This window comes from Brienomyrus brachyistius, chromosome 22 (genome assembly GCF_023856365.1).
Source record: "Brienomyrus brachyistius isolate T26 chromosome 22, BBRACH_0.4, whole genome shotgun sequence".
NCBI classification, from domain to species: Eukaryota; Metazoa; Chordata; class Actinopteri; order Osteoglossiformes; family Mormyridae; genus Brienomyrus; species Brienomyrus brachyistius.
The window spans coordinates 5,744,244-5,765,295 of NC_064554.1; the positions used below are offsets into that span (position 1 = coordinate 5,744,244).

A 21,052-nucleotide genomic window follows, 5' to 3' on the forward strand; every position below is an offset into this window, starting at 1 on the left:
TTTTTAATACCTTCCAAATGTGTTACAGCAAATCTGTTGAACTTTTGCACGCAAAAAAACAGCAACATCGGTCAACTGGAGATGTATGTTGTCTGAACTGACAGGAATGCGATTCGCATGACAACATCATCTGGAAGATGCTGTCGCAAGAAGCCATCCAACTGCTTCTAGACATTCCAATGATTTATCCGTCTGTACAGAACATGAACTAAATCTAAGGCTCGGTTTCTATGAATCTTTCATGGAAAGGAACGAGCTTGATAGAAACTTGAATAAATTTGAATTCTATCTTAAATCCTATGACAAACGAAAATCAAGATGCAATTTGTTCGACAGTTTGTTTTAATTTCAATCCAAACATTCACTTCATGGAAGAAAAATCTAAGACATGTTATCTTTGTAAAAAGTTTAATATGGGTATGAGATGCTGCGGGAGGGTAGAGGAAGAAAACCGAAACATGTCAGCACAACAGCAAAGGAGTCCATGAGGACAACTTCCAAACACAAGTGTAAAGGGGAGGGGGAGAGATACTGGTCCCATGTTGGGTGAGCGGCGGTCAGTACGGTCTGTCTCTGCGTTCCTGTCTGTGTTCACCCCTGGAAAGAACATCAGATGGACCTGCTCAGTGCATGTGGAGAGCAGCCTGAGGCAGTCCGAGCTTCTGGCCCGTGTGCATGTCGGCCCACGGCCCTGAGAGCGACTGGCCGAAGGCAGATCTCAGATCATGACACATGACAGGACACGCTTAGCGGCCGGCTGCTTCCCTTACCTGCCTTCCATTTTCCCAGGGCCAAACCCCCCCCTGTCACCACCACGGCCTCCTCTGAAGCCACCCCTGTCCCCCCCTCGGCCCCGGAAGCCTCCGCGGTCAAAGCCGCCCCTTCCACGGTCTGCACCGAAGCCTAGAGAGAGAGAGAGGATTCATACCGTGGGAATAACACAAGGAGACACACAAGTGGCTCATTTGCCCCTCTCTGTGGTGCCACCCGGTGGACAGGCATGGCTTACCTCCTATGGGGGACATTTCCCCTGCCCCTTCCGGTTTGGGCACCTTGCACTGGTTGCATTCATTCCTCCATGAGAAGTTGAGGTTGCCACACACTCTGAATGAAACAGGTCCAACCTTTTTAGTTTTATTTGCACACAAAATGAATCTGTGACAGAGATGTTTTGCCACTGCGTCACTGTTTGCCGAATACATAACCTCAGCCAGAGTGCACAGGCGCTGTACTCACGGGTTCGAGCATTTCCAGTCTCCTGCCCTTTGCTGGCCCCCCCCTCCGCCACTGTTGCCAGGGAAACCACCCCCCCGACCGCCGCCAAACCCGCCACGGCCCATGGGCCCTACAGAGGGGATGGAAAAAACACAGCACATGCTAGCTGGATATCTACGCCCTAAACACCCATCAGAGCCCCCAGCACTGCCGCTTTCACGCAAATGTCCAAATCAGTCACACTGTACATCAAGCAGACCTCACCCTGTTAGCTCCCTAGTACGCAACCCAGGTCATTTCCAACTGCTCTCCATGTGTCAACAGAGCGGGGAGAGTGAGTGGGCATGTTGATGATATTTCTGTCATGCGACTGGCAAACTACGAACTTCCCAGAATAAAGAAAAAGGGTCATTTACACGAAGAGGACTCCAAACAGAAGACCGTAGGGGGAACGAGATTTGGAGCGTCTGTCAGTAAGAGCTGACGCCAAAAATCATCTGACAGACTCGAGGAAAGGCGAGAGACTCAGCTGTGTGGTAAATAAAACCCTGCGATTCCAGCAGCGTACTTTTCCTGTCATGTCCTGCCTCCTGCATGCTCTGCCCAAGCTCCACCCCTCGCCTAAACCAGGTGCGAACATCTCTGACATGGACAATCTCCGGTCGTGTGCCATGTATGAGAGGGAAACTCCGCGAGATGCCCAGACCTGATTCTCATGTGTGGAGGAGAGAGTGCAATCACAGTAGCCAAAGGCTGATTCTGGGAACCAGAGTGTGGGGAGAGGAGAGCAGCTCACCTCCGCGGCTGCGGCCTCCCCTCATGCCACCACGACTGCCGCTGAAATCTGCCCGGCGAGTCGCAAACGACACTTTGATGGGATTCCCATTGAATTCTTTGCCTGCAAGAGGGAGGTGAGAGACGCGTGTCAAAGGGGCCCCTGCAATGACTGGGACGCCAGTAAGGACGGACCTCCTACCCACCATCAAACCAGTCGATAGCTGCTTTGGCAGAAGGGGGGTCATCAAAAGACACCGTAGCCTCCCCCTTCAGCTTGCCGGTCTCTCGGTCTGTGTACAGGTTGATCATGGGCAGGCCAGTCTTTTTGTTTACCTAAGCAGAGAACAGCCTAGAGGTCAACAGCCATAACGAGAGGAGTGTGGGAGCAGGAGGGTGATCGAAAAGTGAGTGCACCTTGATGATGCCGATCTGCTTGAAGAAATCAGCTACGGACTCCACAGTGTAGCTGTCGCCAAGGCCTTGCACAAAAATGGTGTTGTTGTCAGAGTTATCCTGGTCCTGCACTGGGAGATTGGGGGAGGCGGGGTCAATATCAACTCTCACCAATCAGCAGCAGGAAAACTCAAAGAGCCTTTCGATAGACAGCAAGCTTCAGGTCTGCTGCACCATTATAAACGATTAAGGAGGGAAGTGGACTTACTAGAGTTTGGTCCTCCCGGTCCTTGGTCTCTATGTCCTTCAGAAAAATGAAAAAGAATGATGAACAGGGAGAAGCTAATGTCTCGTAATAGTTACCAGTCATCTCCACACAGTCCTGCCACACACAGTCTTTCACATCCATCTCCAACCTGACCTAAACCATGTCACACCTAAATACAATGACCAGCTTCCAAAACAACTGTGTGTGTGCGCCAAAGAGACTCAACCCACCACAAACCAAAGCCTTTTAGAGATCCACATCTAAGCATGGCTGTCTGTGCCATGTGCTCCCATTATCTATGAATGTCACTGGGAGGGAGGGGGGGGGGGGGGGGGGTCCGTTTCCAAAGGTCGTCAAAGCAGACCGAGATGGACCAGCTCCTGGGAAACGCACGCTATAGAGCTTCACTTCAAACTTTCGTCAGAACCACATGCCGTTTACCCGTGGACACACCTTGACCAGCAGCTGGGATACCAAACCACCATAACCCTAGACAACGAGAGACATTGTTCTGCTGAACCTGCTGCCGGGCATTGCACATAAAGCACTCTTCTTTATGAAACATTGTGTACACTCTCAAAAGCACATCCTCGGGACAGTGAGACAACAACCACCCCCCCCAAAACCACCAGAAGGTTTCTTAGCAGGTGCAGGTGAAGCCTAACGCCAGGGCAACTCTCGCACACGACACCCTTACCTACAGTTTCATGGGAGCATGTTTTAAGAGCAGCCACTGATGTGTGACTATAGCCAGAGTGATATGTCCAAACTGCACGCAGATGCAGCCCACGCTCTCACCACACCCGGAGCTGTGCGAGCAGGAGGAAAAGCCAAGTCATGAGGAAACCTGCATGACAGATTCCTGAGGGCTGAGAAACATTGAGAAGGCTTTTGCCGCCGACTATATTTTTTTACCCATTTCCTTCATACCAAAAGTGAGAGTGATGTTCCAGATGAACGTTTCTCTTCAAATATGGAAAAAAAGAGAGACCAACCATATACATTTAAATACAGCGATATACAACATTCTATATCGTCATTTGAAATGCGTAAAATCACTCAGGGAAAAAAAAAATCTGGTTGGCATTTCAGCAACTTTACACTCCTGTTAGGTTGCCATTATTTACTGGGATGTTAAATATAGATCATTAAAATGATCATAATCTTCATTCTGAGTAAAAAGGTTACACTGACAGAAAAAGAACATGTTACATAAAGCTGACGATATTAACCGAGGTGAAGGTAAAAGAGAGACCACAAAATCAATGAAAAGAGCATTTTCCCCAGGTGGTTTCTTCTTCAGATTGCTCTCAGGACGTACCCAGCACTCCCCAGGCCAGCTCCAGAGATTTCCCAACAAAAAGTACATAGTTTGTGCTTCTTTCAGGACCCAAATCCAATCTGAGAGTCCAGTCTTGGGCCCATCTGCTTCTGGCAACGTTGTTTTTGATACCAGGGCATTAGGGAAACCAGCACTGATGTGAAGTACCTCCTCATATCAAACACCTCGTGGTATTGTGATCAGAGCCATGGACTCAGACTGTGAACACAGATTTTACACAGATAGAACACCATGCAATGACCCTTCTTAAGTAACGCTAAAACCAGGAAAGCACAAAAATGTCGTCTCGATTTTCATTCACAACCCAAAAACCCCACAACCATTTATCATACTGTTGGGTTTCTCTCTTCTTTGGATTCAGCAGGGTCCAGTTCTGGTTCATCAGCATTATGTCCTTCATCAAGAGAGCCACTTCTGAGAGGCTGAAGGAGCCCTGTGTGTGTGTGTGTGCATGATCAGACCATTCACCACCCCCAGGCCAAGCTAGAACATCACCAAAAGGTTATGAACACTCCTGCTCCAAACAAGTATGGAGAAAAATACAGGGATACAGTGTGAAGGACATGGTTCCAAATTCTACATCAAAGCCCCTCATTGAGACCCTCCAGCCATCTAATACATCACCTCACACTTGGTTACAAGCCATTCCAAAGTCATTGACCAAGGTTTTCCAGGAAACACTTCTTAAAGGGTTCTAAACACATCAGTTAGTTACTTTTTAGGAGAGCAGACTTGAGTATTGGCTTTTGAAGTCCTGTTATATGTGGATCTTATGTAACATGCGGTACTACACAGCACACCACCACCACCAGGAGGACCAAGGGGTCTGTTTAAAAGCAGTTTCTTCCACGAGTCCCAGAAATACCTTTGCTGGTTACACACCTACAAAACCCATACACCACACTTTGATGGGGGATCCAGACACGTCGCAAGTTCGGCATATTTCACCGTCTCAGATTTAAGCTTTGTGTGTTGAGACCCAGTCGCATTTCATGCTTGCCAGTTGAGTGCGTACTATGGTGCCCTCGTGTGGCCGATGGTAATACACTACACTGACCTTCACATAGATCTTTATAAGAATTTACGGGAAACATACCAAAGGGAACTCAACTGGAGACCTGCAAGATTCCGGGGACATAGTTCCCATGAAACTGCAGCACCCATTCCCCATCCAAACTGTGCCCATAAGATACACGCAAAAAACACAACACAACACACACACATAGAGTAGAAGGCACAGTAATTGCAAACACACACACATCTGCACAGCCACCTTTCAGAGCATTGCTCATGACCTTCAGTGTTCACATGCAGAACTAGGCCACATGCCACATAACATGTTGAGGTGCTTCAGGTGTGAACCTTCATAATTCATGCTTGAAATACCCAAGACCGTGCTGACGTCATTGCTCTAGGGAGCCCTTAACACACCTTTGCCCTGGCCGTTCAGTCTACAACGGGAATGGCACGGGCGTAAACTCCCACATCTTCCCACCTCAAGATGCTATGCATCCCTAGGGTCCCGACCACATCCCGATCCTTAATGTGCCAATGGGCATCTCAGCAAGTCACATTAGACTGCAACACACCCCTACAGGCTACCTTCCGCATTGCCATTTGTTCCCATCCGGCCACCCGGCTCATTCCGGTCCCCCTCCCCACCAGCTGTCTCCTGCTCAACCCGCAATTCTTTTGAAAGTGTGTCACTTACCACCAAACTTATTGAATCCTCCTCGATCGCCCATTCTGATGGAGAGAAAAGCGAGACGCATTGAAGGCTGCCGTCCCGGGGCCCTTCCCGGGGCCCTTCCCGGGGCCTCTCATAAACTCCGTGCTGAACTTTCTCTGCCTCGCCCCACCTTCTCTTCACCATCTCAAAGACCCCACTTTCCTCAAGCCCAGGCATTTTTTTTGCTTCTGAATTATAACTACTTACTTGGCTCTACCAGTACGGCAGCAAAGCCACCTTTCCCTTTTAAAGTTTTCTGTAGCCTTCAATTGCACAGGGATACTTGAGGGACATTAATGCTATTTGTGAATACAGGTGCATTAAATACCATCTTATAACCCAGGCTGAGTGCACCCCTAAGACCATTTTGGGTTGTTATATTTATGTATGTATCAGCAGTAAGTGAAAGTCACCCAAGCTTTGATGTCCAGCACACCATCTAAGGAAAGGGCTAACCTGGACTGCACGATTTTTTTATTTTCTTTCAGGAAAAAGCCCAAGGAAGCATTCCAAGGAAATGTTCCACTTCTAACAATCACCCTTTTGTTTTAACCTTTTCTGAATCGACCATTTTCTTGGGAAAAGAAATCCCCACCCCCCCCCCCAATTTGGTTTTAGTGTTTAGGAACGCATAAGATTTTCTCCCCTTTCCACTGTCACTTACTAACATCTTGACCATTGGGTGCCCCTCTAAGAGGAAAAAAATAAAATTAAATAAAAAAAAAGCCCCTAGGAGAAGATGCAAAGATTGATTAAAGCAATGATAAACAATAAGAAAGGCACAAAAAAAGTAACTGCATAGCCAGAATATGCAGTCTGATTGAGCTGCATCACCAACTGACTCCAGCCTGCTTCTTGTTAAAATCTGGTTGGCATTTCAGTAACTTTACACTCCATTTTACACACTAAACCAGTTATATCGACATTAACACTTCTTTAGTCATATCCATTTGTGTGTGCGCGCATGTGTACCTGCAGACAGGATTGTTGAAGGGAGATTCGGGGTTAATCAGCCAGTATATATACACATACCAGTCAATCAAACGTAGAGGCGTTTTGCGTGTGCCCTGAACTGCGTGCTTCTTAAAGTCCACCGTTTATGAAAGGAAGCAGGAGAGCGTGCAAGACCAGTCACACAGTGGACATCCTCGTAGCTCCTAAATTCAAAATGAACCCTCTTGTGAAGTAGGGAGGCCCCACGGCAGCTGGGAGGTACACATCCCAAGCAGGGAGGCCACACCGCCGGGAGGTACACATCCCAAGCAGGGAGGCCACACCGCCGGGAGGTACACATCCCAGGCTGCTATGCCCATATGTCCCAAGTCCCCTCACTCCATAACCAGAGAAACTCTCATGACGACACATGTGCTTGTGAATGCACACCTGAGGCTGGTTTTCACGTGGTCTTCTTCGGACACCAGCACAACCTAACTCACAACCAACAAGTATCAGACGTTCGCCTTAAATGCTCCCACCAGATCTAAATCGTCCGACAACTCACAAGATTACATCCTGTTTCCATTCAGTATTGATTTTTGGTTTTTTGGGATTGTACACGATGAGCTCCGTTAGGCAGACCTTTCTTTTTTTTTTTTTTTTTTTAAAGCAGCTCCCTTCAGTGTGACAGGAAACATTACAAGATGGATGCCCTCTGAGAGGAGCCCCAGCTGTCGGCACACAGTGAGTGCGCTTGCAGTGCATTCCAGTGTTTGTGCTGTATGCGGCTGCGGGCCTATCTATCACCACAGTGCAGCATTGGTGAGTGCAGTAAGGCATCCCACGGCCAAGGTGACACTTACCCCAAGCCTCCTCGTCCCCGAGGGCCCCCGCGACCTCCCCTGTCAAAGCCACCTGCACCCCTGCTCCCAAATCCGCCTCCAGCTCCGCCTCCACGTCCACGGCCGCTGCGGCCATCCTGGCTGCCGTAGCTCCCATCCTGGCCTCCGTATCCACCGCCACCCCCACTGCCCCCCATGGGAGGGGCATCCTGCCCATAACCTGAAAGGCGAAGAAGGAGCAATGGAACACTGAGGCACACTGCCGCCGGCACCATACTGGGCCGACAGTAGACTGTGAGGCTGCAGGCCAGGCCACTCACCCCCTCCCTGGCCATACTGACTCTGCTGCCCATAGCCCTGGGGTGGTGGCGAGTTGTAGCTGGGGGCCTGGCTGTAGGGGGCGCCACCGCCACCATGCTGGGATGGTTGCTGCTGCCCACTGCTGCCACTGTAGCCACTACTCTGACTCCCGTAACTGCCTCCACCCTGGGACTGCCCATAACTTGAAGACTGGGAGTTGCTGCCATAGCTCAAGACACAAATATATGACAGTTAGAGTACTGCATATCATGCTTGCAGGGCTGTGTGTGTGTGCACAGCGTGCATGATCTCCCCGTGGTGTGTGGACCTCCTCCCGCAGCCCAAAGACAGACACTTTGGTGCATGACGCAGAGTTAGGGTCTCTAACTGGCACATGGTATGTGTGCTGCATGATGGACCTGGCACACCCCTGTGTGTGACCTCACACACAGCCCTGCCTACACACACGTATGCATGCACAGACACACAGACAGACAGGTAGGTTCTACCTGGTGGTGGAGGCTGCGGTGGACGCCTGCTGCCCGTATCCTGGGTAAGACGACTGCTGGTTGTAGTTGCTCTGAGGTGGCTGATTGCTGCTGTACCCCCCTGATCCGTAAGACTGACTGGGCTGGCTGTAGCCTTGGGAAGTCGGCTGGGAGCCATAGCCACCTGTAGCACACGACCTCGTTCAGGGAGCGAGTCGGCACCGCTGGCAATGGACAGGGCACCAGCGGCGGCGGCACGCACCTGTCTGCGAGTGGCCGTAGCCAGAGCCATAGCCCCCCTGGTTGTAGGATGAGGAGCTGCTCTCCGAGCTCTGGCTGTAGCCCCCATAGCTCTGCTGGTTGTAGCTCTGCGTTGCAGGCTGGTTGTAGTTCTGACTAGCCTGACCTCCATAGGCACCATACCTGGCAAGAGCGTGTGATGTAACAAACCCTCCATGCACCGTGAAAGGCCATGCCAGCTGTCAGCATACAGATAATAATAATAATAATAATACCAATAATAATAACACAACTTACCCCTGCGGTGCAGACTGGGAATAATCTGTTGGAGCAGATTATTAATACAGGGTGAATGGCAAAGCCGAACAAAAGACAATGACAAATAAGCGACGTGCATTCCAGTGTCTGTTCATGTGGGTGCACTTGAGACGCCCCCGTTAGAGAAGAGCGGCATCATTGTGGGGGGGGTCGGGGTTGAGGTTAGCCGACCGGCTAACGCTAAGCGTCGCCCCTGGAGACCGACACATCCGCCCGGGTCTCTCCCTCTGTGTCGCCCCTTAAGTGAAGTTTTCTGCACGTTTCTGAATATCCGTGAACATATATCTAAAACGAGTGGCATACTGAACCACCCAAGCTCTATGACGCAGGTCCCCATGTCAACTGCGATTGCAGCGTTAGCGCTCTAGCCAGCCGGCTAACAAAATGGCGGGTGGACTGACACGCTCTGCTCCCTTTGTGTGCGGTCAGGATTAAGCCGGGCGCTGCGGTAGTCAGGCGAGAACGGGGAGATTGCTCCGCCGGAACAGACCAGAGTCTCAAGCACGCAAAGTATAGACTTATATTAACCTTTACACACACTGGCAGTTAACGTCAGTGATTAATGTTCCAACGGGCTTTAGCTGCCGCCGTCCATCCAGCGTCCTGTGCGCCAGACTACCCACAATCGCGGGTCATTTTCTAAATTGACCGCTGACCCATCATTTTATACTAACGCTTCTTACCGTTGGATGCCATCAAGTTGGGGTTCTTGATTTGTATGCTATTGGAATAAACCGCAATCTTACGAAAAAATATGCTCTGGTTGTAGGGAATTCACAAACCCTCCTTACGACACTCGCCGGATTTAATTTGTGCCACACCCCCTGCTATCTTGGAGCTTTTAAAAACTCTGGATCATACCATCCCACGGAACCGAGAGGGGCTATTCGACAGAAACCATTCTGGGGCCGGTGTTCTATGTAATCTATAATTGCAGTCTGTGCTCCGCCACATCAAACACGACAACCAGTACAATACAAATTAAACTAAAGAAATGCGTATCTATAAAATAAGTTTTGTTATATATTTTTTTGACATATAACTGCTCAAATTTGTATGTTTTGCTTATCTGACCTTTGATTTGAAAGGCAAAAGGCGCACCATGCACACACAGAAAAATACAGTTTTTGGCCACTAAAATAATATTACCTTCTGGACAATTAAACTTATCTAATATGGTAAACCAGTATTACGGTTTGATGTAACTGACAGGTGTCGATAGAAAATTAGTGCATTGTTTCGTGTTTAAGTAAACACCGCATTGTCGTTGACATAAAGTGCGATTTGTTTGCGACATCAAGTTAGAGTGCTCCGGCATTTCATACACCATTGTGTAAGTGTCTGTACTATTTATGAGCTATATATAGCATCTGAGTTTACTCACTCGTGTTTGCCACATTTTCTAACCTCTGGGTAAATCCTGGACACAGCAGACATGGTCCGAGCCTTCATATTTTATTTCAAAACTATTTCTTCGATAGGATGTTACTTACAAATACTGCATTTAAAAGGCGTTAGTTTAATCTGTTAATTTGGTACGTTACTTTTGGAACAAAACACAAATTCGGGATCTTGTTTTGATAGGTATAACAGAAAAACAACACGTGTAAAATAACTATTTAATGTCCTGTAGGATTACAATAAACCACTCCAGAATAGACACCCTATATGAAATCGGTTTCAAAAAGATATAATACTGCGTGCAAATCTTTAAAATCAGGGAGGAAAATTAATGAATCTGAATTCCGCTTTATGCATGTTTCAATGTGACGTAAAGTCAAGGAAACATCTTCATCCTTTATGGCCACGTGCAAATGCCGGTTGCTGTTGATCTTGCAGCCTCTCAACCAGCCTTCTCCTTAGCCAAAGTCAACCCCCTTTTCCTCCTGAGGTTGGTGTAGAGCAAAGCGAAGTTAATGAGGTACGTTGTGACGCACACCAGGCAGAGGTCCTCCAGAATGAAGAGCAGCACTCCAGCTAGGAAAAGCGACCCTGCCACTGAAACCCAAGAGGAAAGCACCAGAAACAGCGCTGCTTTGCTGGACGCTGACTGACCTACAATAACGGAGAGAAGTTATTCAATTAGGCACCGCTATCGGGTGCCAGTAGCTCGCGCACACACACACACACACATACATACATATACATACATATATATATATATATATATACATACATACATACATACATACATTATATATATATATATATATATATATATATAGAGAGAGAGAGAGAGAGAGAGAGAGAGAGAGTGTGTGTGTGTGTGTGTGTAGGCGACGTAAACGGACCCAATGCCAGCTGCAGCGTGTAGAAGATGATTCCCAGGATACTGTTAGGCTGATTTAATATGCTCTCTTTTGATAAGACTAACTGCACTAGTCCGAAGCCACGGCCCCATCTACAACACAAATCGCAAAATTAAACGTCAGGATTATTTACAAATGTTGCACATATATTATATGTACATATTACATACATACATACATACATATATCCCTATAAGAAGTTCAACGTACATTATCGTCAGGACGTAGGTTTGTGTGGTTTTGCCGCACTAAACGTGGCATCATGTGCTCTCTTGAACACGTCCACAGTTCGCCTCCAGGGAGCACCGCCACGTAACACGACATTGAATACTCAGGGATATGCCGTAGTAGTTTGCAGAAAACAAACTTATTTGTCTGAAACTTTCGCAAATATAGTTTGGCTTATATGTGGTGAAGGACGTAAATTATATACCCCTCTCCACTTAATCACAAATAGTGTTACGTTAACTGTGTACTTCGCCACCTCCTACCTGGACGTAAAGACTTTGGAGCAGCTGACCGAGGCGCCGAGGTCGCACATGGCTCGGTAGCCCGGGTCTCTCTCCCGGGAAAGCTCCACATGCAGGGCGTACACAGACAGCAGCATGCCGAGCGTGCAGAGGGACCATCGGGCTGCCCGCTCCCAGCTGGGAGCTCTCCCTGCCATCTCGTACCTGTACGGTACAAGTGTGTCTGTATTTTTTTTTTTTTACAAACCGTTAAACTATGAAGTTAATAGAGCAGCATTCCCGCCCGTTCTCTGCACATACCAAAGCTTCCAGTTTCTAACAGCGTATATGAAGGCAGCTACGTGTTTAAAGTCCGGACCCCCAGAGGGTATTGGATGCGCACTTTAGGCAACAGTCAATTGGTTGTTCAGACCGCTGGAAGAAGAAAAAACTTTTTAGGATGTGGGCGGTTCAGACTGGAATTTAGGAAAAATGGACTTTGTAAGATACGGTAGTCTAAAAGTATTTTCCCGAACGGAGCATCGTTTTAAGCAGCTGGGACGTTTACCATTCTGCTTTACAGTGAGCGTATTACTTACACAAAAAAAACACATCTTTGTGAGCACAAGAGAGTGTGCATGTTTGTCTTTATATTTTGTTTTATTGTGAATTTTTGTTTTTTTTCCTCATCGCATAATTAACATGCAGCATGAAGTGAAGAAGAATTCTCCATCAATGAATAAAAACCATGAAGCCTGCAATACTATGTTCTTCGGAGCTTTCACGAGAAAAGCAAAATTTCAGCCATACACCGCCCAAGCAAAGTGACCAAAGGCAAACAGCCAGGAGAACCGCCCCGCCGCATTATTGGTCAAACTGATAGGGTTCTCGATTTTATTGGATTCAGGAACTGCTATTCAAAGTCAACGCGGAAGAATACTAGGAAGTAGAAAAGAGGCGTGAAAGACTAAGGTAATGTGTTTGTTTATCGGTATGCACCGACTGTAAATCACGTAAATTGGTTGTCTTTCATTATATTAATGATAATTTTGACTACATACTTTATAATTAATACGGTGCCGTGTCAAAAACGTAAGTTTATCTAGTCTGAAATCCATAATATTGAATAAAAAATATTCATCATAGCAACTGGATAAGGAAATCTTCGACTCTGGACCATCATATAAGCGAATGTTTTCGTGAGAGACACAGTAAAACACATTTAACCGGCTTCATTGTGCGATTACTGTCTATCGTAGAAACTGAAACAAATTGTTATAAGAACCCGAATCGAACGATTTCCTGCTAGTTTTCTTGGCAATTGTGGTTGAGACATGGCTAGATATTTAGTAACTTTTCAATACTAAACATTAACCAGAACGACAACTTCTTAAACTGCAATAATGTAGAAATAAGCAAGAAATGTTAATGGTGTTGGAGGCTTATACATGCAAGCAGTTTTTAATCATCACCGTTATATGTGCCGCTAACGTTCTCTGAGATATAAATGTTATATTAATACAGCCGGTTTCATTAAAACATGGTACATCGTGTTTAGTTTATAATGGAAACTCTAGATTATGTACAAAGATATTCGGTTTACTTGTTTAATTTTCTTCAGATTAACATGTAGATTTGTTGTGGTCGCCACCATACACGTGTTGTCCGTTTCCGTTAGTCTGTCCCGTTTATAACGCGGTCACCGGCGGACATGGCTTTTTCATGTTCGTTATAATTCCATTTATGTTTGCTTCAGGACTATGTCAGCCAGTGAATATGGGAACTCTGATGTTCCACAAGAAGGGTCTTCAACATCTGGCATCACCATGACGACCAGCATGGATAACAACAAAAAGAACAGCCAAGCAAGGACTGGATGTCAAACTGAGTCTAATAATGACACAACCTCCACTGCCGATTCAAACCTGGCTCTACTTAAAGCCCACTCACTAGATGTGAAGTTTGAGGTGGGTGAGGAGTATGACATCATAGAGACCATTGGAACGGGAGCCTACGGTGTGGTTTCCTCTGCCAGGAGGCGAGACAATGGTGAGATGGCATTATTATAGTTCATTTGATTAGCAGAAGTTTTTAGCTAACGTGGCTTACATTAAGTAGGATTTTAAACATCACCTGTTCATTCAGCTGGCTGTTTTGCTAATGAAATTTTCTCATGGAAGTGGAACACGCAAAATTCAGTATTATATCACAGTTTCCCCATTTCCCCTCTTTATTAAAGTGAAAGCATCTTGCTGTTTGTGTGACTAACAATAATACGACATGATCTCAGGTCAGAGGGTGGCTATAAAGAAAATCCCCAATGCTTTTGAGGTGCTGACCAATGCAAAGCGTACCCTCAGGGAGCTCAAGATTCTCAAGCATTTCAAGCATGACAACATCATTGCCATCAAAGATATCCTGCAGCCAGCCCTACCTCACTCTGCCTTCAAGTCTGTGTAAGTGTTTGGAAGGTGTTGGATTCTCAGGGAACATCCTTATACCATATAAAATGGAACATATGCTGTCATGGTGATAACCATCCCATATGTCTTCCTAACAGCTATGTGGTTCTGGACCTGATGGAGAGTGACCTCCATCAGATCATCCACTCCCATCAGCCTCTGACACAAGAGCACACCCGGTATTTCCTTTACCAGCTGTTGAGAGGCCTCAAGTATGTCCATTCTGCCAATGTGATCCACCGAGATCTGAAGCCCTCCAATCTGCTGGTCAATGAAAACTGCGAGCTGAAGATTGGAGATTTTGGGATGGCTCGGGGACTGAGCCAGCGGCCCGAGGAGTCCCGCTCCTTTATGACTGAGTATGTAGCGACTCGGTGGTACCGGGCCCCTGAGCTAATGTTGTCCCTGCACCACTACAGCTTGGCCATTGACTTGTGGTCAGTGGGTTGCATCTTCGCTGAGATGCTGGGGAGGAAGCAGCTCTTTCCTGGCAAGCATTATGTCCACCAGCTGCAGCTTATCCTTTCTGTACTGGGTACTCCCCCGGAGGGGATCATAGGGGCCATAGGAGCAGACCGGGTCCGCTCATATGTTCAGAGCCTTCCGCCCCGAGCAGCCATTCCTCTGACAACGCTGTATCCCCAGGCTGAGCCAAATGCCCTGGACCTGCTGGGGGCCATGCTGCGCTTTGACCCACATGAGCGGATCACAGTGACCCAGGCGCTGGCTCACCCCTACCTTGCCAAGTACCATGACCCAGACGACGAGCCTGTGTGTGTGCCAGCCTTTGACTTTGAGTTTGACAAACTCCCGCTCAGTAGGGAGCAGATTAAAGAGGCCATCCTGGACGAGATTCGAGACTTCCACCGGCAGAAAGAAGGGGGCAGGAGGAAGATCCGGTTCTTGCCCAAGCCAGCTTACGGCGAGCGGCACGGCTCCCTTGCAGCCAGTGCGAGTGCCACTGGTAACACGCCAACCACTGGGCCAGGGCAGTTACCAGTTCCGCATTTGCCAAGCCACGAATTTCAGCAGGAACCGGACATCACAGGCTCTCAGGCAGCATTCACAGATCAGACCCCTAAACTCTGTAAACAACCTCCACCTCATCTGACCAAGTCACAGCCCGGATTGACCCAAAGCCAGGATGTGGATATGTTGAGTGCGAACTCTGACAGTGGCCATCCAGAACCAGAGACCATTGATCTGACCACACCCGTCTCCACGCAAGGCACCTCACCCTCACACACAATTGAACATACTCCAGGGAGAGAGGAACCACCTCAGAATGAAGGGTCTCTTACATCAATCAGTCAGAACCACACTCTCTCCAATCAGATGCCCTCATCCTTTCTTGGCCAAGCCCCACTATCTTGCTCACGCCCCTGTCCCTCACTGACTCTCTCCGAGTCACAAGCCCAGTCCCTCTCACAGTCCCTCTCTCAGTCCCTGTCCCGTTCATTGACTCGAGGGGGTAAGGTGGGGTCGGGGGATGGGGCCAGGAAGGAAGGGGCCATCTCGGATGACACAAAAGCTGCCCTTAAAGCAGTACTGCAAAAGTCGGCCTTGCGACAGAGGGCCAGATCAGGTGAGCCATTGGGACAGAGTCATGAGGTCATGGGTAGTGCAAAGCAGGAAAGCTGGGGAAGTGGTCAGGAGTGCTGCTCTATAGAGCAAGTATCATTAGATAATGAAGTACTTCAGTATGGGTGAATTCATCACTGTCGACACAAGTTAGCTGGCTTATCTGTGAGTTGGGTTCAAGAAGTAAATCTAATAAAGGGTGGTGGAATTATGTTACCTGAAGGTGATTGAAGGTGATGACCTGAGCCAGTCTCTTTCCCTCTCTCTCAGATGGGTCCTCAATGTCACTGCCTGCAGAGATGGGGAGAGGAGGAGTCCTAGGGCACAGCTGCTCCGTCTCAAACTCACAGACGGAACAAAGACGCCCCATCACAGCACAAGAACGCCAAAGAGAACGGGAAGAGAAGAGGAGGAAGAGGAAAGAGCGAGCCAGGGAGCGAGAGAGGAAGATGAAAGAGAAGGAAAAGAAAGACGGAAAGGCAGCTGAGTCCATAAGAGGAGTGCCACTGAGTGACAACGACAAGAGCCTGTTGGAGCGCTGGATACGGATGATGGACAGCTGCACTGATAGATCTCAGCCAATCACAGACAGCGTCGGCGGGAAGAAAGACAGTCAGGTCCACACGCTTTGCGCAGAACCGGCTGGTCAGATCCAGCCATTGTTGGGAAAGGCGCTTCAGCTGGTAGTGTCGGACTCTGGCCAACGAAACAATGGTGCAGGCGAGCACCAGCTACAAAGCAAAAGGCCTCAGCATCAAACGGTCCCCAAAACGAACCACACCCTGCCTACTTTCTACCAGCCAAGAGGCTCCCCGGCCGTCCCACTGCCTTTTCCTGTCATGCAGGTACCAGTGGGCAGGATGGATGTGCTCAGTACCCATGTGGGCATCGATGGCCTTGGGTCTTGCACGGCAGTCAAAAACAGTTCAGTACGGCACCAGGTAGATTTCAGAGGGGGCAACACGTACGACACGATGGAGAATTGGCCAGGGCCAGACAGACCAGCAACAGGTCCATCGCTCCCCCAACACCAGCTGCTACCTCTTGGGGTGTTCCTTAATAAAATTCACATCCCCTCTGGGGGGGAAGACCTCCAGGTTGAAGTCAATGGGGATGAAAGCATGGCTACCCAAACCAATGGAAAATTGCCCCCGAATCTGACTTCTACTAGGCCAAGAAGTATGGAGAAGGTCCATCACTCCCTGAGTAACCTTTCTCAAAGCCCACCATCAGGACCTTCTGTGCTACCACGGCCCATCCAGGAGCCCTCGGCCCCAGAGCAACCAGTAGGGGGCAGCATCCCTGACATCCACACAGTCACTCTCCAGCTCTCCAAGTCTCAGGTAGGTTCAGAGTGTTTCATGTCCCCCCCGTTTGTCCTCCTCCTGCTCTTTGTTTTTTTTTTGCCATTTGTTGTATGATTACTTCTTTTTTATTGTGAATAATTTCTCTATCATTAACTTAACTGATTCAGCTTAACAGTTTATTTCTTATAGGAAAGAGCAGTTGGGTTCAATTTCAAACATTTTTTTGTGTCTTAAACAGTAGTCTCAGAGGACACAGCAGAGGAGTTTAAAAAGTCACATGATGATTTAGTTTAAACTCTTAACTACAGCTAAACTCACGCCAGGGTAATTGCCCCTGTAAGTTTTTCCGGTTCTGCCATCTTGACCTTTTTGACCTTGTCGCACATGCACTTAGGTTGACGACGTGCTCCCTCCCGTGTTCTCAGTCACACCTAAGGGCAGCGGGGCTGGCTATGGGGTGGGCTTTGACCTGGATGAGCTCCTCACACAGTCCTTCACCGACCTCCAGCAACCCGACCCCAGGGACAGGTCAGCAGGGCTTTAAAGCTTAAGCCCAGATATCTTACCTCTCGAAATAGTAAGTTGAACTTACTGTATACTAATGCCTCTTTCTTCATTTATTGCTTCAGCCACAGTGACTCTGCCCCATTATCAGCCTCCTTACTTTCCGATTGGCTTGAAGTGCACCGGATGAGCCCAGCTGACTTGGAATCATTACAGCAGGAACTTCAGCTGGGTTCTCCCATGATCCTCTCGGACACACCCAGCATTTCTGACACCTGAGATGTTTATACTACATAAAGACTGATGCTTTGATCAACGGTGGCCATTGACCTCATTCCATAATGGCTTGATTGACACAGTAGTGTGATTCCATGTTATGACTGTAGTTTAGTAATAATGACGCCGACTACAGAGGTAATGTTTGCAATCTCTGTTCAGGAAAAACATGAATGCATGGGTAAGGACATAGAAAACAGGAATAGGGAATACAGCATGAATGTACTTTGCATTAACTACTGTTTAGTAAAAGCATTTCAAGCTGGACTGGAATCTGTTTTTCCCAGACCATTTGATATTGTAAGTCATTTAGTGACACTAATGTTTATCAGTAAATCAGACATTTATTTGATCATTTAAATGCTTTTAGAATTTTGGTTTAGCAACTTCAGAGCATAATCAGGGGTCCTCCTCCTCCTCTCACACCGCACCCTTAAGCACACAGCCTAGTAACTTCTGCCACTGCCATTCCTATACATTTGGAAATGTCCGCTTAGTGTTTTGCAGTCCCCTGTGTTTACTGAAAACAGGGGTCGGCCATGTCCCATTCCGCAGGGTTTCTCATTCAGTTGCTCAGCGTTTTCAGAGTAGTCTGCAGCAGTTCGTGTGAACTTTGCGGGCCTCCTTGTTGCTACGGTTGCTTCAGACAGCAACAATCAACGTCGCTCAAGTCAAATATGTGACAATCAAATTCAACACGATTAAGCTCTCGGGTCTTCTGGTCCTGTTGTACTCACAGTACACAAAAACCCAGCTTTCTGTAGGTTGGCAGGTCTCACTTTGGCTCTTATGTGCTTTTGGCGTCCCAATAAACACAAACAGCCCTTCCTGGTCATGGCACATGATGGTATCCAAGCCAAGACAATACTGCAGCAGCAAGCACAGCCAGGTTCCAGGCCTGCGCCCGGAGGGCTGCGCTATGCAGCTGGATCTCCGGCACCGTGCTGCGAATGAAGCTGGCGAAGCTGGAGACTTTAGCGTAAATGCCAGGCCTGTTAGGCTGTGCGCAACCTTGACCGAAACTCACCACCCCCGCCTGTACCCAGGTCCCGTTCACCATGGGGCACACGAGGGGTCCCCCTGAATCACCCTGGGGAGTGGGGGCAAGACAGGGCAGAGTTGGCATGGCATAAGAATCAAGAGTAAATGTGAAGAGAGTCTGGCATACAGGAGGAGTGCAGTGAGCTCTACCTGGCAGGAATCCCTGCCTCCTTCTGGGAACCCGGCACAGATCATGTCAGGAAGTATGTCTACTTGGTCAGAGGTGAAGGGCAGAACCTGGTACATCTTCTGACAGGACATTTGCCTGATGATGCGCACCTGCACTTCCTGTAGGGTCCCCACGCCAGGCAGAGACACTAGCCAAGGAAACCAAGAAGAGCAGAAGGATAAATTTAGCCACAGAAGAAAGCTGACATGATTTAAGGAGGAATAACTGGGCTTGAAAATATGTTCTCTTAAGCTGAACAGCATCAGTAGAAGCATTCTGACACACGTCATATGGCTCCTGGGATAACCGGCCTCATGATCAGCCCAGCCAGCACTCACCCCCCTCCCTGATGTGGCCCCAGCCAGTGACATAGCACTGTATCCCATTGGGAAACACAGCACCGTCACTGGGCAAACACACTGGCTGGATCCAGTTTGACCACTGGACCGGTGTGGCCAGCTGGACCAGAGCTACATCCTGACCCTCTTGAGGATTGGTGTAGCCTGCTGGAACCACAACTCGTCGGACCCGACTGGACACCTCATGGTGATTGGTGCCACTGAGCTGGTGCCTGCCCATGTACAGCCGGTAGGACGAGACGTCGGCGAGCCTGGGGAATACTGCGTGTTAAAACGAAGCCCACCCAACCAAAGCTTCTACATCCATGTAAAGGGAAATAGGCAGCACCTACTTTGGGAAGCAGTGGGCAGCAGACAGCACCCAGTCCTTGGCTACGAGTGAGCCCCCACAGACATGACCCCTGCCGCCCATCTGGATATCCACCTGCCATGGCCACGCCCCTTCCCGCACATCCTTTCCTCCGACAATCCTGTTACCTAGGAGTCTCCTGCCACACACTGCAAGCACTCAGGAGAAAAAAAAAAACACTACACAGTGTTTCCAATCAGCATGACCTGGAAGTGCATACTCTACAGTAGGGGGTTCCCAATCTTTTGATGTTAGTGGACCGGTGTAGGTCGTACAAAACTTGATCGACGATTTCATAGGTTTAACATTTCCCACCCCCAAATTTACGCCAGACCGTGAATGCCCGTAAAAAACTGAAAAGTGTAATTTTTAATTAACTAACTACTCGCGGGCTGGCGGTTAAGAACCCCTACTCTGCCGGATTAACAGCTGAGAATGTGTGTAACTCTGTTACACGGTTCTGGAAAAAAATGAGTAATACTTGAGGCACAGCCAACCACACCTGATAATTGCTGTAATTACAGCGTTAATTACCTTGTGTATCACATGTCAGAAGACCTGGTTAGAAGGACAGAACATATATTATGCCTTAGAGTTAACATCGCACCACAATTGTACTAATAATTTTAATACAGTATGTAATTGCCGGCAGGTGAAAAGCGATTTCGCGGTGATCCGGGGAAAGATGCCGTCTCACCTGCAACAAGGCAGACGGCGAACAGCGGCACCTTGGCCTCCATCCTCCCCACCTTGGACCCTGATATCATTCAGCCCGTATGTTAAACTCAAAATATTTTAAACACCGAAGAAGTGGATTTCGTCATCACCAAATACACCGGCATATTATATGCATTCTTGCACTTACCTTTGCAGAACCTGACCGCTTTCCAGGTAAAAGCGCACAAACGGCGTACAGAAGAGCTACCCTTGGTCAGATTAACATTAATCACACCATGCACTTCGGCTGAAAAGACACTATATTTACATATATAGCTCGGTGTTAAAAACTACTAACGAAGTCAGTCTTTGTTCAGTTTCCTAGCCGATGCGGGCATTTACCAGCCACGTCTAGCGGAAGGAAGGTAAATGATATGAGCGGCAACAAGCGCACCTAAGCTACCTGGCCGGCTCGGCCAATCACAGCAGCGCCCGGCCGCCTCCATGCAACCTTATGGTCCCGCAGTGTTATGCCGCATCATATTACAACAAAATGAAACGAACATCAAATAATGATTTAAATATTTGCGTTTAACTTTCAGTTTGGATTGGCTGGATTAACATAACAGATTGCAATGGAATACAAATGGACTGTTAACTATTAATATTCAAATGCTCATATGTAACGGTGGTGGTGTACAGTTACACAGTTGCATTTCATTTTAATTTCAACATGCTACT

At 48.0% G+C, this 21,052-nt stretch overlaps 4 protein-coding genes across 11 annotated transcripts; 1 reads left to right on the forward strand and 3 right to left on the reverse strand.

Moving 5' to 3' along the window:
• Positions 1-324: 324 nt before the first annotated feature.
• fus (FUS RNA binding protein) lies at positions 325-9,665 on the reverse strand. Its single transcript, XM_048992211.1, has 15 exons — positions 9,532-9,665; positions 8,828-8,852; positions 8,553-8,713; positions 8,312-8,474; positions 7,823-8,031; positions 7,524-7,722; positions 5,707-5,741; positions 2,654-2,689; positions 2,407-2,516; positions 2,196-2,325; positions 2,012-2,113; positions 1,237-1,345; positions 1,010-1,104; positions 771-903; positions 325-597 (listed from the first exon to the last, which is right to left on the reverse strand). The coding sequence occupies exons 1-15, from the start codon at positions 9,542-9,544 to the stop codon at positions 558-560; spliced, it is 1,560 nt and encodes a 519-aa protein (XP_048848168.1). The 5' UTR covers positions 9,545-9,665; the 3' UTR covers positions 325-557.
• A 617-nt stretch (positions 9,666-10,282) lies between these two features.
• Positions 10,283-12,055, reverse strand: vkorc1 (vitamin K epoxide reductase complex, subunit 1). Of its 2 annotated transcripts, XM_048992219.1 has the most exons (4): positions 11,928-12,055; positions 11,649-11,831; positions 11,140-11,249; positions 10,283-10,903 (listed from the first exon to the last, which is right to left on the reverse strand). In XM_048992219.1, exons 2-4 carry the CDS (start codon positions 11,822-11,824, stop codon positions 10,692-10,694), a joined length of 498 nt encoding a protein of 165 aa, XP_048848176.1. In that variant the 5' UTR covers positions 11,825-11,831; positions 11,928-12,055; the 3' UTR covers positions 10,283-10,691. The 2 variants fall into 2 exon arrangements, with proteins under 2 accessions (XP_048848176.1, XP_048848175.1); XM_048992218.1 differs by having other exon boundaries at positions 11,649-12,041.
• Positions 12,056-12,107: 52 nt separating this feature from the next.
• On the forward strand, positions 12,108-18,003 carry mapk7 (mitogen-activated protein kinase 7). Of its 4 annotated transcripts, XM_048992201.1 has the most exons (8): positions 12,141-12,188; positions 12,315-12,578; positions 13,363-13,655; positions 13,897-14,062; positions 14,167-15,653; positions 15,920-16,992; positions 17,351-17,484; positions 17,586-18,003. In XM_048992201.1, the coding sequence occupies exons 3-8, from the start codon at positions 13,367-13,369 to the stop codon at positions 17,737-17,739; spliced, it is 3,303 nt and encodes a 1,100-aa protein (XP_048848158.1). In that variant the 5' UTR covers positions 12,141-12,188; positions 12,315-12,578; positions 13,363-13,366; the 3' UTR covers positions 17,740-18,003. The 4 variants fall into 4 exon arrangements, with proteins under 4 accessions (XP_048848157.1, XP_048848158.1, XP_048848159.1 ...); XM_048992200.1 differs by having other exon boundaries at positions 12,108-12,578; XM_048992202.1 differs by lacking the exons at positions 12,141-12,188; positions 12,315-12,578 and adding an exon at positions 12,591-12,698.
• LOC125718383 (serine protease 33-like) lies at positions 17,876-20,911 on the reverse strand. 4 transcript variants are annotated; one of them, XM_048992215.1, is made up of 7 exons: positions 20,520-20,911; positions 20,352-20,411; positions 20,189-20,212; positions 19,638-19,803; positions 19,285-19,556; positions 18,928-19,094; positions 17,876-18,826 (listed from the first exon to the last, which is right to left on the reverse strand). In XM_048992215.1, exons 2-7 carry the CDS (start codon positions 20,392-20,394, stop codon positions 18,569-18,571), a joined length of 930 nt encoding a protein of 309 aa, XP_048848172.1. In that variant the 5' UTR covers positions 20,395-20,411; positions 20,520-20,911; the 3' UTR covers positions 17,876-18,568. The 4 variants fall into 4 exon arrangements, with proteins under 4 accessions (XP_048848172.1, XP_048848171.1, XP_048848170.1 ...); XM_048992214.1 differs by having other exon boundaries at positions 19,638-19,812; XM_048992213.1 differs by having other exon boundaries at positions 20,352-20,911.
• Positions 20,912-21,052: the final 141 nt, after the last annotated feature.